General features: G+C 41.1%; 1 protein-coding gene across 8 annotated transcripts in view; it reads right to left on the bottom strand.

Moving 5' to 3' along the window:
* Akap13 (A-kinase anchoring protein 13) overlaps nucleotides 1-18,485 on the bottom strand; it is a 302,085-nt gene that overhangs the window by 188,348 nt on the left and 95,252 nt on the right. For all 8 annotated transcript variants that reach the window (XM_037198603.1, XM_037198597.1, XM_037198599.1 and 5 more), the window contains exon 3: nucleotides 4,766-4,913. In XM_037198603.1, the coding sequence (XP_037054498.1) occupies nucleotides 4,766-4,913 (148 nt within the window). The remainder of the gene's footprint in view (nucleotides 1-4,765; nucleotides 4,914-18,485) is intronic.

Here is an 18,485-nt window from a genome sequence, read left to right on the forward strand (position 1 = left end):
CGTGGTGTGAGTTTCTTCCTCATGAAGGGGCTGTGGAACAGCAAAGTGAAATGCTCAGTCTGCAGACTATCCTCCCCGCCCCCCACCGCCGCCCCCAAGAGAGGATTACATGCACCCTCACACTACTAGATCTTGGCCGGCTAATGGCAGATGCACAAATTTGGTGTATTTATAAAATGTCTCTATATGCAGAGGAATCTTTAAACAGAAAGGGGGAGGAGCAAACAAACCAAACAAAAAACACAACAGGAAACCAAGAACCCCATCATGTGTATTGTGAAAAAGCGCAGGTTACTGAATTCTAAAATTGTGACTTTCTGTATTCCAGCCCAAACCTTTAAGGTAGTGCTTCTCAACCTTTCTTATTATTATCATTACTCCCAGAAGCCTTTGTAGCTTTTCCTACTCAACCTCTACCTCATAAAATCTGAATTTCATTGTTATGCCATATATTTGTTATCAATAGGACAGTGAACATTATCACTAGGACAGTGAACAACAGATGTGGGTACTTTTTCCTTCCTTCAACTACTTCTTGGTTTGTTTTTCCAGTACAACAATTATATGTACTGCACTAACTGATTTTTAAAAAACAAACAGATGAACTCAAATCTGTCAAGATATAACCTTACAGTTGGACTACACAGACCATCATAAAGTGTTCAGTTAAAAATAATAACCAATAACTGTTAGTAGGGAGGTTGTAAGAGTTCTTTTGATTATGCAAATTAAACACTCATAGCTTTTTTTAAAAATACTTCTTGATTTGATAATCAATCCCTGCTGCTAAAGGGTGTGTTGATTCATAAGGAATAAAAAAGTATACTGTGTTATAAGCACAGGACTACTTTGTAAGGTCTAAGCTTCAAGTTTTCATTAGCCAAAAGGGACTTGTAAACACAAATAGTTTTTTTTTTTCTTTCCACAGTGAAACTACCTTACATGGTCAACTATCCTTAGTAAGTATGAAACAAAAGAAAAATACTTAAGTGTTGAGTCTAATTTGACATCAATGAAGGTTTGTAATTTTATTGCCAAACAAAAGCCTTGTCATGGATTCTAAAAGAAAATTAATAGCGTATAACAAAGCCTTTTACAACAGTGTACAGAACACAATTAATCTCCATTCCATTTTTTGGGGGGTGGGGGGTTTCAAGACAGGGTTTCTCTGTGTAGTTTTGGCACCTTTCCTGGAACTCACACTGTAGCCCAGGCTGGCCTCAAACTCACAGAGATCCACCTGGCTCTGCCTCCTGAGTGCTGGGATTAAAGGCGAGCACCATATTGCCCAGCTCCATTCCATTTTTAAATGATAAAATCATTTTTTTTGCTTTATCTAAACTGACTACTCAAACAGTGAACCTCCCAAATAGTATTGTATATCCTAAGAATACCTTTGAGACAGATATTTCAATAAAATGGGAATTATATTCTTCAGCCAGCCATCTTAAAAGTGGCTTTAAATGTTCGTTTTGTCTATCATTATTGGACAAGAGGGGGCAAGTACAATGGGATGCACATGTCGGTCAAATGACGGTGTCTGGAACCCAAGTCTCTCCAGAGATCAAATGCAGATTTTCAGAATAGCATAGCAAGCAGACACTAGAAACACAGGACAGTGGTAACTGGATTACATGATGTGAACATGTTTTTTTTCTACAAGATAATTTAGAAATGTCTCATTTTCCCAACCTATCTGCAGAAAATATTTGATAAAAGGTTACAGACTAACATCAAAATGTAGCTGCTTTCTGAAGGTCAATCAATCATCTGGTTCTAGTAAGAACTAAAATGTAACAAAACACAGACAATGAATCATACAGAGAAAAGCCAAAGCCAGCTCTCTGAATAAATCATGACATTAAGAGGAAGAACAAGGCACAAAGCTTGTTCTTCTTAGAGATGAGATGACTGGAAATGGCAGAGCTAGTCCTCAAATAAGCAGAAAGGGCACAGAGAAATCCCTATCAGGAACACCTGCTGCCAAAAAAAAAAAAAAAAGGCAGTGAATATTTATCCAGTAACAGCAACTCGCAAAGCACTGTACAGATTTTCCATCAAGAATCTTGATTAACCTGACACTGGCCCTCAGCAGACAGGAAATCGGAGGCTATCATTACCACTGACTGACGCACTGAAACCATCAAAGTCACCTCTGGAGAGAAAACAGAGACTACGGTGACAGGCTAAGAATTCAATGCAACAAGCCAGAAACTCCTTTTGCATTGCCCCAGAGTAAGAAGGAACGGGGAAGGGAGGATAACAGGTACACCTTTCTAGAATGTTTGCTTCTGAGCACTAGAGGCAGCAACACTCACCAGGCAGCAGGGAGTACTAGGAAAGCCGACCCAGCACACACCAATGAAAACAAAATCCTTGCCTCATGGAGCTAACACTTTAGAAACTGAAATAAGAGGGAAAAGGGGAAATGGGCAAAAACATAAGAGTGTACAAGTGCACACGAGAAGCTGAGTGAATAGATAAATGTTCAGCGAGGCAGGGGACTAGGGCACGGTCCAAAGGCACTGTAGTTTTCCTTCTTTCTTTCTTTTTAGTAAAAGCATACTGAGGAAGTGCCTAAGGGAAGGGAAAACACAGTCTTAGCTGACCACAAGAGCAGATGAAGCCAGTGTGATCCTAGGTTAAAAAGTTAACCCCACGATGCAAACAAGGTATTTAAAGTTGTTTGGGTCCTGTACCCACTTCATGGCCTTGAATGTCAATCTCTACCCTCCGCTACAGTATGCTGAACTAATCCAAATGATAGTAACTGAAAGAGATAAGTAAACCAAAATTCTCAAACAAGATGACCAAAACAGAAGGATCCAGTTGGGAGCCTCCACCAGCTTCTCATCCACCACCCAGAGTATTCTCTAGTTTACAATAAAGCCTCACATGCTAAAGTGACGCCATAATATTCACCAGCCTCCCCCGGCCGGCCGGGTACACCAAGGCCTTTCAGAATCCTGCTGTAATTAGGCACTTCCTATCAGAAATCTTAATGAATTTAGGTGGGTGGGGGAATAATGGGGCTATTGAGGAGAAGAGTGAATCAGTAAGCATGATAGAGAATAGAAGATTTAGGTAAGGAAAAAAGCTGATAAACAGAAAGGGAAGAGAAATCAAGTGTTCTGGGTTACAAAGGAGTGAGTGGGTCAGGAATGAGAAAACTAGTAGCAGAGTGCAAGGCTGATTTGGTTAGATTAGATCACTAGGGCAACAGTATTCGGAATCAATAAACACAAATGCCTCCCACAGAGGGTGTGGCTGGGGTGTTCCTGGAAAACACAGACACACAGAGACACAGACACAGGAGGGGGAGGGACAGAAGGAGGAAAGGAGGGAGGGAGGAGAGAAAGAGAGAGAGAGAGAGAGATTGAGATTAAGAAGAAATGAATCCTGTAACACTCATCTCAGAGCACCCTTCTCCCTTCACCGACACGCATGAGTTAAGCAATGGCAGTACTGACCGGCACCAGCTCATGAACAGACCTTAAGTCTCAGGATCAGCTCTTCTGACCTGATATACATCACAGAAAACAAGACGGCTGGAGGTCTGAGTTACAAAAGAGGATGCCTAATATTCTTTAAAAAAAGAACTCACTAACTCTCCTGGTCATCTCTTTATATTTGGGAAATACGTTCCTAAAAACCGCCTGGAATCTTTATAAATCTCAAAAGTTGGTAAAAGCAAAAACAACCCGCAACTGCTCCATTAGCGGTTCTCTGGGGGCATAATTTTCATAATTTCATAGGGACTGGACAATAAGACACTTTACAGGGAATGGCACAAGAATAAGAAACTGGCAGACTTATCTGGCACAGTACGAGTCACTACTCAAAGGGCTCCGTAAAGTAATCATTTTAACACCACCTCTATCAACAAAGGGAACACCAGAGATGTTGGCACTTGAGCCACATTCATTTCATTCTCTATCAAAAAGTAACGGAGCTATCAACATTAGTTGGAGTATTCTTCAAAGTACACTCTTCTGAATTCTGGTGAAAACGAGCCCAACTGTTAACTGTAAGACTACGGAGAAAAATCAGCCCCAAACACAAATCTTCTAATGTTGGACAGGCAAAGCAATAACTGCTACATTATTATCCAATAGCACTGCCCTGATGACTTGCAACTGGTTTGGAAATTTTTGTTTAAATTTACAAATACAGTGGTAAGTAACCCTGCATTCCATGGTGTCCTATGGGTTGTAAATCTGAGGGAATGACTTCATAAGAAAGAAGGACACTGTGAGTTTGCATCCCAGACATGAGTGATAGATTACTAGTTAGGTTTAAACTTTTTGGATTTGTTACCATGAAACTGAAATGAATGAAATCTGAAGTATCACCACGAGAATGCATACTTTCCATGTATCTCTCAATTTTCTCCAACTCTCAACATCCAATAAATTGGTTTTTGTTTTTGCTGATCCTGATATTGCTCAATTTGTAACATCACTTTATTTCCTTTACTTCTAGTTAGGTTCTGACGTGTATGGAACAAACAAAAGCATTATCAATGTACTTAAAGATCTACAACAGCTGTTAGTACCCTGGTTTGCTCCTTCTATTACTCTAGGGGTGGGGAGTTTTCACTACGAGGGAAGAAGCCCAGTATATTGGTATCGGCCTGCAATCCCAGCACTTAGGAGACAGTTTCTCGGCCAGCCTTAGCTATTCCCAGCTAACCCTTGCCTCAAGATAAAAAGCAAACTAACAAATAACTAACAAAGGCTAGAACAGATTCCACTCAGATACTTACCAGGAGCAATTGTCTCCAACGTATCAGAACTGACTTTCCGGGTACTTGTGCAGTGATAGAGAGTAGAGCCAGAAAATATCAAGTAAAAAATAGCATCATCTTCAACTTTGTCCTCTTCAGCAAGCAGTATTGTAACAACACAATCGCCCTAGGAATGGAAAAGAGTCCACAAGTCTGCATTAGTAAGGTGCCTGGGAACCTGCTAAATTCTACGTCTCATGAATTACTACCAAGTCTATCCATTTCCTAACAAAGGTGAGGGCATCTAGATATGCCTTGAAACAGTAATGTGCACTCAAATCTCACCTACAAAAATTTACTTAGGTCCATTAAACCTAACATCCTTGACTGTATAAATGGAAGCAACCCTTCTATCTTTAGAGTGATATATGAAAACTCAAGGAACAGAGGGAACTCTCCATCAATTAAAAGATCACTTTTTGAACAAGCTGTGCTTCGTGACCATCCGAGATCCCTGTTTTCCTTTCGTCATCCTTCCACTAAGCCTTTATAATCAGGTACCTATCATGCCTGTAACTCCACACACATCTTTGTAATTATTTATGATGAAAAATATCTTTGTCTACTAGTTTCAAATACTCTTCTATCAGTTTTTGTAAGGTGATTTTTTTTTAATAAAAAGAGGCTCATAGTAAAATATACCTGTGAAATATAGCCCTAATTACCATTCTTCTCAATTAGAAACATAAATTGTGTTATAACCATAAACTAACAACAACAACAACAAACCTTTAACACACCAAAGTTTGGGGTACTGGAATTTAAGATTCTACAAATCTTAATAATGAACTATGTAAACAATAATTTAGTGAAAACCTGGCCATTTTAACATAAAAAAATGGAAAAAGAATTATCATTGAATTTATATTTTTTCCTTTCTTTCATTTTATCAACAATAAGGTATGTAGGGGAATCATGCCACCCTGTGGCCACATTATTAAACCCAGAATAAGTGAAGGCAGCATTTTGCTATACACTGAAAACCCATAATCAAGAGGTCAAACCTAAGGTTAAGTGTAATGAACGTTAACAGCACGTTGATTTTGGAGAATGAGTTCAAAGTATTTCCTGGAGCATAAATGTCACTTTTATTCCTCGTGCTCATGTCCACCAAATACAGCGTAAGTCAGAATGAAGCATGACTCCAAATAAGCCATAATTTACCTGGCTATAACTGGAGCACTCCAAAGCACCTTAGCACCAGGGCTATCACGGGCAGGAAAAGAACAAGCATTTACTTTGGTCGCTACTCCAAACTATATTTTGGTCTTATGCATGCGTCTTTGTCTGGGAAATGATTTTGAAAGGTTTAAGCCAGTAAATGTTGGCCATTCTTTAGTATGCTGCAACCAGTTTGTATGTCTGAGGAACAATGAGAACAGTCCACTTTCTCTAAGTACTGCAGTCCCCTCATACTCTACAAACAAAAACATAAATGGTTCACCCTTTTCTTCACGTGCTGGAAACTGAAGACCCATAGGCCACACCCTGCCTCTTGCTTGTTTTGTTAATTCCCACGTCACAAGCCAAGCTTCACTGGAGCCCAGTTGTGACCATTCATTCACACACTTACACGCTATGGTCACTTTTACTTAGCACCTACATCTTTACAAGAGAGGCAGTCGACTTAGATTTCTAATTGAAATTTGTTCACTTAGATTCCTAAACTGAAATTCTAAGAATGAATCCTCCTTTTCAGAACCAAGGATTCCTCTCCACCTGAGGAACCAGTCTGTTGCTAATATGTGCCCACAATATGTGGGGCTTCCTTTCAATGAGAGCAAGAGATGGTTGACATAAGCCACTGAAATCCTTTTAAAAAAGCTTTCAATACCAACATCTTTTCTCACTCCCAAGACAAAAATTAACTATATTCTGAAATGCTTTCATACTTTCTTTTTTTTAAAGCTAAGTCACATAACCTTATACCCAAGAGAAGGGAACAAAGCTTTATTCACTTCAAGGCAACTCAAAAGCTAAATTCCAAAGGCACTTGGAACTAAAAGTAGCTGGTTCCCTCTAATAGTCACAGAGAGCAAACAAACTCCATATTTCACAGATGCAAGTGACTCCTATTTTATGGTGGTTCACCAGACACCCAGTAGATGGATCTGGAGACCCACTGGAGATGGATCTGAAAGATGAAGCAAGTGGGGTTGGAGGAGAAGAGTGGCAGATGTCAATAAGAATTTGCATCCAGGCAATTGGTTACTTTCTCCCTCCTCTCTATGAGAGAAGCCCTGATAAATCAGTGTTGTTCAAAACTAGGCCCGACACAGAACACATGGATTAGGAAGTCTGGCTGCAGTTAACAAGTCTGTCACACTACTAACTACACAGATAAGCTTAACTACAATGATAATGCTCAAGACATCCTCAACTATTATTTCAGTCTCACCCAATGGCAGGAAAAGACTGCATCTATGTCCTCAGTCTCCAGTAACACAGGCCTAAAGAACATAGTGCTGAACTTACAGAGACACAATGTTCCCTTTCTTCATTCCCGAGAAGTCTACCCTTGAGCTTGATCATCGTTAGGATTAATTGGTTTTGCTAATAGATGACACAATAACTAATGAAAAAGGCAGTCTATGTTACGTCTTAGAAGTATAGATGATCCCCCAAATAAAAATAGTGATTAAAAATGTTAATCAGAGTAATTGCTTAATTGTCCATACAAATGGGTTTTTAATAAAAAGATGACAAAAATAAGGGTAGATTCTAAATGGTGGTGAGTCTCAGTTGCCCACATCCTGAACTTACTTATACAGAACATCTACTACATTAGATGGCAAAAATTAAAGTATGATTGAGATAAAAATTGTTTTAACTTTGATTTCTCAGTATTTTTTTTTCCCCAGACCAATGATTTCCTCTCTACAAGACCTTGCCAGAAGACTCTCCATTCCACAAGACACTAGTCATCCAGGACCCTCCTTCAAGGAGCAGGTATGTAGGGGAAATGGGTAATGGAATGGAAAAGGGCTAGGCAGTTCAGGAATAAGAAGTGAATTAATTATACCACAGAAGTAGATGGAAGAGGAAGGACATGGGGAACAGGGAACATGGTAACTAGAGATACAGAAATAATGTAGTAGGAAATTGTGGGGAAAGAAATGGTAAAAGAGGAGAAATCACTGATGTCTTAGATAATATTGGTCACACAATATTAGAAGGTAGGTCTGGTCAGCAGCAAGATAATTGTAGCACTATCTTGGCCAACTTGTATAGATCATGAGAGCCAGCTGTTAATTTTCTGGGACTTCTATGAGCGAACTGCTAAGCACAATCATTACTAAAAGCTAAATTTACAAATAACTAAAACAGGTTAAAAGCAAATATAACACATACTAAAAGCCCTGTATTAGTAAGTCTATATCTTACTATATTGTTTTGAGGTTTATATTACGCTGTGTATATGAAAGAAATAGGTGTGTGTGTGTGTGTGTGTGTGTGTGTGAGAGAGAGAGAGAGAGAGAGAGAGAGAGAGAGAGAGAGAGAGAGAGAGAGCGAGCGCGCATGCGCATACTACTAACATTTTTTCCAGGATACATTGCTTGATAATTCTGTCCCCAGTAAAATAGCTTGAAATCAATCATTAGAGGAGAAATTATGCTACTAAAATTCGCAAATGTTACAAATCAAGGCTGTCTTGGTTTCATTTCCTGTTGCTGTGATAAAATTTTCTAATTTTTTTAAAAGCCACATAAAGGAGGAAGGATTTATTTAGCTCACAGTTCCAGGTTACAGTCCATTGTGGGAGAGAAGTCACAGAGGCAGGAGCTGGAAGCAACAGGTTACACTCCATCAAATAGAAAGAAAGCTCAGTCCACTTTCTCCTCTTTTTTTTTTTTTTTTTTTTTCCGAGACAGGGTTTCTCTGCGTAGCTTTGCGCCTTTCCTGGAGCTCACTTGGTAGCCCAGGCTGGCCTCGAACTCACAGAGATCCGCCTGGTTCTGCCTCCCGAGTGCTGGGATTAAAGGCGTGCGCCACCACCGCCCGGCTCACTTTCTCCTCTTTTGTCAGGGAATGGTGCCACCTACAGTGGGCTGGTCTTGCCACCTTGATTAACATACTCAAAATAATCCCCATAGGTAGGGGCTCATCTGCCGAGTGATGCTATTTTCCATCAAGTTGACAAAAAACAATAACCATTTCAAGAGCTTTCCACGTTTAGAAACAACAAATTGCTTCCAAATGCTCAGCAAAAGGCCAAAAGGTAAAGAATTTTCACATCAGGCCAAGTTAAGATACAGCGCTTTTATCTGTTTTAACTTGGCAACGTGTTACTTAAATACCCTGAGCTATAAAGAAGGACAGCAATTCTGCTTGTCTCGTGAGATTATTACAAGAATTAAATGGCTGATTAAGGGGGGGGGGCACCCACAGCAATGCATTGGCCACAGTCATTTTCAGCAGCACTGCTACTGTACATGGGGCCTACCTGGTCAAGAAATCTGGAAGGCTCCAGAAATAAAAACTTTTGGTCCATCAGTCTGTCACTGTGGTGGTATGAATGAGATGTCCCCCAGTCTCAGATATTGAATACTTGATCCCCAGTTGGTGGCACTGTTTGAGGAGGCTTAGGAAGTGATGGCCTTGCTATGTTTTCCTTTTTGTGGGGCTTTTCATCTCTTGGAAATTTGTTTGCTGTTACTGCTGTTTTCTTGGTTTTACTTTTGTTTTTGTTTTTGGCAGGGGGGTAGTTGAAAGAGAGAACATAAAGTTGAGTGGATAAGGAGGCAGGTGGAGGATCTGGGAGGGGTTAGGGGAATGGGAAAACATCAAAATACATTGTATGAGAGAAAAAAAATTTTTTTCAAGACAGGGTTTCTCTGTTGTCGCCCTGGTTGTCCTGGACCTCACTCTGTAGAACAGGCTAGCCTCACAGATCGGTCAGCTTCTGTCTCCTGAGTGCTGGTATTAAAGGCGTGCACCACCACAGCCAAGCAAGAAAAAAAAATTAATTAAAAAAAGAGAGCACAAAGTTGGGTGGGTAGGAGGTGGGGGTGAATCTGAGAGGAACTGGGGAGAAGCATGATCATGATCAAAATGTTGTATGAAATCCTCAAAGAATAAATTTTTTGAATGACTTCCAAGCTATAGATAATGCATGATCCTGGACTGAATAATAAATGATCTTTTGAAATTGCTATTCCATATTATTAGAACAACAGTCAAAACTTGAATGAGATTTACACATTTAATGTTGTACCTGTGTTCAAATTCCTGAGTTTTTCTAAGTATGCTGTGATTATAAGCCAATATTCTTGTTCCTTGTTCTTAGCAAATACACAATGAAATATTTACGATAAAAGAGCATAATTGACTACAACCTATCTTTAAATGTTTCAGAAAACATGGCAATAGAGAGAATGATAATGATTCCGAGAAATAAAGTAAGAGGGACTACAGAGATGGCTCAGTGGTGAAAAGCATGTACTGCCCGTATTCCATTTCCAGCACTCATGTTAGGGAGCTCACAGCTATCCCTAACTCCAGCTCCGGGGATAATCTTATACCTCTGGCTTCTGCAGGCACCTGCACTCACATGCATGTACCCACAGAGAAAAACACAAACACACACATAATTTAAAAAGAAAATCTTTTTTTTTCCTTTTATTTTATTTTACAATACCATTCAGTTCTACATAACAGCCACAGATTCCCTTGTTCTCCTCCTTCCCCCAGCCCACCCCCCATTCCCACCTCCTCCAGGGCAAAGCCTCCCCCGAGGAGGACTGAGATCGACCTGGTAGACTCAGTCCAGGCAGGTCCAGTCCCCTCCTCCCAGATTGAGCCAAGCGTCCCTGCATAAGTCCCAGAAAAGAAAATCTTTTAAAAAGTGTATGGTGAGAGCACAATTATGCCAACATAACAAGATACCAAGAATGAACCTGCATTTAAGGTATGAGATTTTTTTTAAATCAATTTCCCGAAATGAGATTTAAACCCACCACAGGAAAGTAAAGCCAAGGAAGTTGGTAATACTAAGTAAATCAGAGTACTGCTCCCAAGTCTTCTCTTTCTATGAGATGGGAGACAGTGAGATCTACCTTGTTTATACAGGTGCATACACAACTAGGTTTGCTTCTCTGTTTTAAACACAACTGTTATCATTTTGCAAAATCATTTCCTAAAGCAAGCAAAGATTGATGGCCTGATACAACTTCCCCATAGGCAACAATGCAATCTTTTTCCTTATAAACTCAAGGCAACTGGTGTTCAATGTCACTGAACGATTTCACAACAGAGGAACACCCTGTAACAGTAAGCGAAGCCAGAGCAGATTGTAGTCATTAGAAATACTACTCTCCAGTAAAAGAAACAAAGGCTCTTCAAAGTGGTTGGTGCTGGCCTGGATCAGGGTCTGTCAGATGAGTCTAGAACACTCTTGAAAGAAAATAGGGAGTGGGAAGGGGAGTCAGAAAGGTCTGCCTTAACACACAGACAAAGACCAGATTAAAGTGGCTTCTTCTGGACAAATCTGGGACTGTTTGAAAACCAAATTACAGGGCTGGAGAGATGGCTCAGTAGTTAAGAGCACTGGCTGCTCTTCCAGAGGACCCATGTCCAATTCCTGGCACCCACATGGCAGTTCACAACTGTCTGTAACTCTAGTTCCAGGGGATCTGACACCCTCACACAAACATACATGCAGGCAAAACACCAATGCATATAAAATAAAAATAAGTAAAATCATATAAAAGAAAATCAAAAAATAAATTATAAGCAATTTTTAAAAAGAAGAAGTGTCAATCCTAAGTAAAAGCCACATGGGTACCCATTGTACTGACCTGGGATTTTTATATAATTTGAACACTTTTAAAATTATTTCTAAATAAAAGGATTTAAAAACAAAAAAAAAAATAATGTCCATAAGGCTCAAAAGAAATAAAGGACCGAGGATGTAGAATGCTCTACCAATGTAGATGTATACAGAACTCTCCATCATTAAACAGTTAACTCTGTAAAATCCACTGAAAACTGGGCCCTGAACTTGGAGCATGCAGCTTGCCCTTACTTTTACACAACTGCCCCTTACTTGGTTATACAAGTAAACTGAGCAATGCGATACAGCATTCTCAGCACCAAACTTTGCTGCTAAGCTAACACCCACCGCTGTTGCCTTCTGAACGTCTGCTGCAGTGCAGGGCGGAACTATGTGCAATGCAGTACTACAGGATATTCTTAGTCCCACTTTGAAGGAAAGTGCTTACTATTCATTTATGTGTGTGTCTAAGTGTTTTATGTGCAGCATGTGTATGCGGGAGCCTGCAGGGGTCAGAAAAAGGCTTTGGATTCCCTGATACTGGAGTTACAGGTGGCTGTGAGCCACCAAGTGGGCTCTGGAAACCAAACACAGGTCCTCTGTAAGGGCAGTAAGCACTCTTAACTGCTGAATCATTTCCCCAGCCCCAAGTACCAGAGAATATTTACTTTAATGACCTGCCTGAAAACAAAACTAGAAAGGGTCAAAATTCAAATTCAAATACAATTAAGCTTACATTCTTTCCACTAATCTGATCCGGAAATAAAGCCTAGAACACAGATGGAAATAAAAGTACTATGTGTATTAGGTAGATAGAAGATGTACATATGAAACAGTAAACCTGCAGGAGATACCAAAAGAGATGTTTAAAATGAATGGAGAGATTCACCTTAAAATACTTCCTATTTCTCTTTAACAGTCTATTATTAATAATACTAGTAGTTGGTAACGACAAAAGCCTTTTGAAGATAATACAATCTAGACAAGATATAATTGCTCGTCTGTATAAAGGTGAAAGGCTCTGGCTAGTTGTGGCACACCCCTGCAGCGCTCAGTGAGGTTGGTGGCTATACACACATACTGCTCTTCCAAAGGACTCAAGTTCAGTTCCCAGCACCCATGTTCAGCAGTTGGCAACCCACCTCTAACTCCAGATCCAGGGGAATCTGGCATTTCTGGCTTCCAGGAGCGCTGGACTCATGTTTACAAACCCACACACAAGAACACATAATTAAAAGATATTTTTAAAAAATCTGCTCCCTAAACATTTCCTTCAGTGTATCTCACTTCATTTCAAACATCTGCTGCTAGTGTAAACTCTTACTCTAGGTCCACCCAGTAAGTTAACTGGTAACGTTTATTTAATGGTCTGACACAGACATGCTCGTGACTTTCTCCCCCATCCTGCTCTTGTCACTACCCTCTTAATGATTTTCTAGGGCATTTATTCATTTACTGTGTTATATAGGGGCAGAGGGCATACACTCACTACAGTGGGTGTGGAGAGGTTCTCTCCTTCTGTCGACCATGTGGGGCTGGGGATCAAACTCGGGTCATCAGGCTTGGTGGTAGAGGCTTTTACCTATTAGGCCATTTTGCCAACCCTACCTTACCACAATCTTCACTCATTCATCCATTCTTTGTGTATGCGCATTTTTATGCATGTGTTTTTTGTGTGTATGTCTCTCTCTCTCTCTCTCTCTCTCTCACACACACACACACACACGCACGCACGCACGCACGCACGCACGCACGCACGCACGCGCGCCCCTCTGCTACTAAGCAATAAGAAAATCATGAAACAAATTAGTACCTGCCTCCTGCACTCCAGGAACAATGACAGATACGCATCTCTGTAAGTAACATAAACACCAGCTTTTCTACATGTAGAGATGAATGCTCACATGCTACATTGAAGACTATGACCAGGAGAGCTTCTGTAGAAATGCCTATGCCCCATGCTACCCCACACTCAAGGCAGATCATTTTCGGCCAACACACAAGCCACAAAGATGTCATCACAACACAGCTGAGTGACAGAACGTACTGGTTTATGCTTGCATTCTTTAATGAGGCTGGTCTATAGCAAGTACGTCCTCCGTGTTTGTTAAGCTGAACCCAAAATATTTCATACTTTAAAAAAGAAACTTAAAACGCTACACATAACAAGTACACGAAGTCTGTCCTTTCTTCTCGTAACAGACACTGGAGAGCACATGGGTGAGGCCCTGTGACAGAAACTAAGGCTATAAAAACAAAGTAATCCTTGCTTCTTTCGGGCTCAGTTTCTTCTGACCTGGCTCCAGCTGAATAAGAAGTCCTGCAGGAAAAGCAGGATTAGGGACACCAGGAATTAAAGGAGAGCCTGACATGACTGAGCAGAGTCGAACTCCAGAGAGCCATCTCTAAGGGCCCAGAACACAGACTCTGTAGCTTGATTTCAAATTCCTCTGGAAACAACAAGTTGACAAAGGTGACAAGGGAGGAGGTGAGAGAAATTACACTCTAAATCCAGTCGTTCAACAAACAGCTGTGAAATCTGAGAAGTTGTCAACAGTAGCTACGACAAATTTACAACGCCACGGAACAACAGCAAACCCAAAATAAATACTAACTTCCCTACATTTCCATCTTCGTGAGATATACTTTATGCTGAAATTTACCCCAAAACATTAGACCACAAAATGTAATTATGGGACACAAATTATGGGAGGGAGTCTTCCATTGGACAGCGCTGGTCATTAAGTGTAAGAAGCTCCTGGGAGCAGAGGCTCCGCCCACCAGAATGCAGATGTGTATACACTATAAACCGCTGATCTAGAGGAAGAGGAGGGGCAAATACTTGAAATTCACTTTGTCAACAAAACCCACTCACGGATTTAATGACTGCCGACCAATCATGCTGCATTAGGAACTGTTCAGGTCCAGGGTAGAAGGTGCTTACACTTTAGGACAGCAGTTCCCAACCTGTGGGTCACAACCCCTTTGGGGTTCACATAACAGATAGCCTGACCATCAAATATTTATATTACGATTCACAGCAGTAGCAAAATTAGTTATGAAGTAGGGACGAAATGATTTCATAGTTGGGGGTCACCACAACCTGAGGACCTGTGTTAAGGGCCGCAGAATTAGGAAGGTCGAGGACCACTGCTCTAGGAGGTCAGACGTAATCAGAGCACAAAAAGTAATCTTAGAGGGAAAACTCCTTTGGAAAAAAAAAAGATTAATAAAAGAGGCTGAAATACGCATGAAGCAGGGCTGAAAAACATTTTCACACAAGTGTGCCAAGAGTGGAGACAGAAAGTTCCTCTGAAAAGTCACATTTAAGCTGAAGCCCGATGGCATGGAGTCAAACGCAAGGCAAGTGCAAGTCAGCATTCAGAAGGAACAGCTCTGTCAGGAGAGACGCAGTGACGGGAGGCAGCTGGACTCCGGAGTGCATCATACTTGGGGTGGGGGGCTGTTGTTTTGAGTATACTGGTAAACTACTAGGAGGAGGGGCAAGCAACATAGTAACATAATTCACATCTTAGAAGAATTACAGTTCCTGTGTGAGGAAAATACTACTGGACAGGAATTACAGGAAGAGGAAGATCACTTGGGAAGCCATCAAGAATGGTCCCAAGAGCACACAACAGTGATACCAACTGCTCTTATGGACTCCCCCATGCACCCATGCCGCCTTCCTGTCTTTAAAGAAAAACAAAACCTGAGTTGAGGGCCCCAAAACAAAGCAAGGCAGTGCTCTATTCCTCCCAGCTCATTCCTATTTGGCATGCCTTTGAGCAGAACCTGCTGAAGTCCATCTGCGAAGATACCACGTAAACAAAGTAAAATGCCACAAAAGAAGGAGGCCCCCCCCCCCCCCCCCCGTCAGACAGGTGGGTAAATCTCTCTTCCCAGAAACCATGGCCCACAGTCCTGCTACTACTTCTTGGGCAAGTCTTAGAGGAGCCATAGTGAAAAGGCTCACCCTAGAGCCAATGCCCGCCGGCCTGACCTCAGGAGCAGTGATTTCTGATACAGGGAGGGGGGGGGCAGGGAGCTCAGACACCACTGCCCCCACACCACACCCACACACCATGCTGCTGAATGGGTGGACATCAGTTCCCCAGGGAGAAGACTACGACCCCTGTTACAGAAAATCTGCACTCGAAACCACAGCACTGCCCCCTTCTCGTTAACTCTGGAATGAAATCCACATCAACTCAGAAAGACTGGAAAGACTGGAGTCCTCTGAACCCTGGCAAAGGGACGGTGGTCTCCAACGTCTTAACAAAAAGGGTAAACTGCTTTTTTTTTTTTTTTTTTTTTTTGGTATCATACAACACCACAAGTTTCTGTTTTAATCCTACTGCCCAAACACTAAGGTGAGCAGCCTTTCTTTGAGAATACTCAGGCTACAAAGATAGGAACAGTCTCTACCATGCATGGGCTAAACTCATAGCTAATATTGGGGTTGGAAAATTTTTCCTGTGGACTCAGTAAAAACGCTCGGCTTTGTGGCACATAGACGGTCACTGTCAGAATGACTCAATTCTATTTTTTATAGCACAAAAGCAGACATGGACAATAACACATAAAGAAACAAGGATAGGGCTGGCAAAACAGCTCATCTTAAAGGCCCTTGTCAGAAGCCCACTACTCAAGCCCCACAATCTGCTCACAGACCTGTGTCTGAGTCACAGAATCCACATGCTGGAAGAAGAGAACCCACTCCCACTCTGTCCCTAACTTCCATACTCACATTCTCTCTACAAATAAATAACGAAAAAAACAACAACAAAAAAACCTGTTTCAATTCAATTTTGTTTCAAAGGCGGGGGTAGGTAGAGATTTACAGGGTGTAAGTCTGTAAACTCTCTGTCTAAAAACCTTTTGGGGGGAGAGGGGAGGTGGTCTGTGCTGCAGCACACGCTCGTAAGAACTCTGCTGTCGCAGGCAAACGCTTGCATTGTTTTACTTAGCCGAAACCATGCTTTGTGCTCCTCAGAAGGAACAGACAGAAGAGCGTACGTACACTTTACTGGTTCTTGTTCCTGGCCAAAAACAACCAGAAACACATGAAGAATTAATTCCTGACAGAGAGGAGAGACTCAGGCAAACAGAAAAGTGCCCAAAACAGAAGCTATGGCCCAATGGAAAAGAAAGAAAGGGAAATAAATAAACCAGCTACAAAATAGAAAGGCTTATTAAAGAAAGTAAAACAGAATGAATCTTTTTTTGTTTGTTTTGTTTTGTTTTTTCGAGAAAGGGTTTCTCTGTGTAGCTTCGTGCCTTTCCTGGAACTCGCTTTGGAGATCAGGCTGACCTCGAACTCACAGAGATCCGCCTGCCTCTGCCTCCCGAGTGCTGGGATTAAAGGTGTGTGCCACCACCGCCCCACAGAATGAATCTTTAAAAGAAAGGGTGGAGGGGCAAGTAGGAACTGAGCAGACAGACAAAAGGATAAATCCATTCGAACGAGGTGAATGGATGTATATAAAATCACAAAGTTAATAAAATAACACAGTCATGGAGCAATATGTCACGGCTTGAGCATCAGGAACACATAAGCCAGGTTCAGAGCTCCTGATCCTATGTACACTAGACAAGGGAAGCCATAGAAAGACTACATCACCTGCCCCATGCACTTCTACATACGACCGGTAAAGGTCACGTATGCTTATCATGAACACTAACAATCATTATCCTTCAAATGTGTCTATGGGTGAGTAAGAGCTTTCCCACTCTACCTCTTACGTGTCTTGATCTGCTGCACTGTCTCCTGTAACACCCATTAGAGGACTCATATATCTAACACGTATATAGTATTGATGTACAGAATTCTAAGACAGCATGTTTATCTGAGTTAAGAGCATACTTGTTTTATTGAATGCTGTATCAGTGCCTCTAAGTGTATCAAGTTGTTGTAAGCGCTCAGTAATGCAGGTTGGATAAATGAATTCTTAATTCCATTCTGCAAACAACCTCTCTCCCCAATGCACCTTATGTGAGATAGCTGGATGAGAAATCAAACGATCTAAAATGTAATGCTCTGAGGATGAAAGATTTTAGCTCAAGTCCAGAAAATGAGAGTTAAAAAAGAAACAAGACTCAAAAAAAAAAAAATCCTCCTAGTAAGAAACCATAATAGGACCACCCCATCTACAGTACCTACTTTCTTAGAGGAAACTACCCAGTCACATTCCAAGAGCCTTGGTAAAACCCACTCCCAACCAGCAAGCAAAGCCCTTAACTTTCCTTAACAACATAAACAGAAATCAACTGAGGAATTGACTGATTTTAGTACCAACGAGATCACTGCAGATACAGACTAGAGTTGATTTAACTGGCAGAAAATATCATACAATTTTGTTTGATATTTTTTGACAGATAATGACAACTATTAAATCGACTTTACAATCTTCGTTTAACGTCTTCATGTACATGCCAGTTAACTGCAGTCCTCTCTTCAGTGTTAACAGAAGTCAGTTTAAACAATACTGCTAATAATGAAGGTGCTACTGTCTTCCAGCTTCGTCATTCTGCAACACCAAGACAGAAGCAGATGCAGGTTTGCAGGCTCCCCTTCTTTGTTCTAATGAGACAAAACCAGCAGGTGGCGCCCAATAAATCTGTTTCTCTCTCTCAGCGGAAGAGATTTTTCTCCCAAACACAAGAATTTTCAGACTTAAGATGAAAAGGAAACAAAATACAAGATGTTTGGAAACCATTTAATGTATGGAAATCATGTAACAAGAAGTGTCCTTTAGGAGAACAGAGGTCTTAAAATTCTAAGTTCTTCCGGTTGCTATATGCTGCTCACTTCTCAGTCTGTTATTGTTAAGTAAGCAGCACTGAACTGTTTGGAGGGTGCTGCACTTAGATTTCCTGGTGGTCTTTTTGTAAAAAGCAACATCTCCCTCTCTTAAGACTGTTTCA

The sequence above is a fragment of the Peromyscus leucopus genome, chromosome 1 (genome assembly GCF_004664715.2).
Source record: "Peromyscus leucopus breed LL Stock chromosome 1, UCI_PerLeu_2.1, whole genome shotgun sequence".
Taxonomy (NCBI): domain Eukaryota; kingdom Metazoa; phylum Chordata; class Mammalia; order Rodentia; family Cricetidae; genus Peromyscus; species Peromyscus leucopus.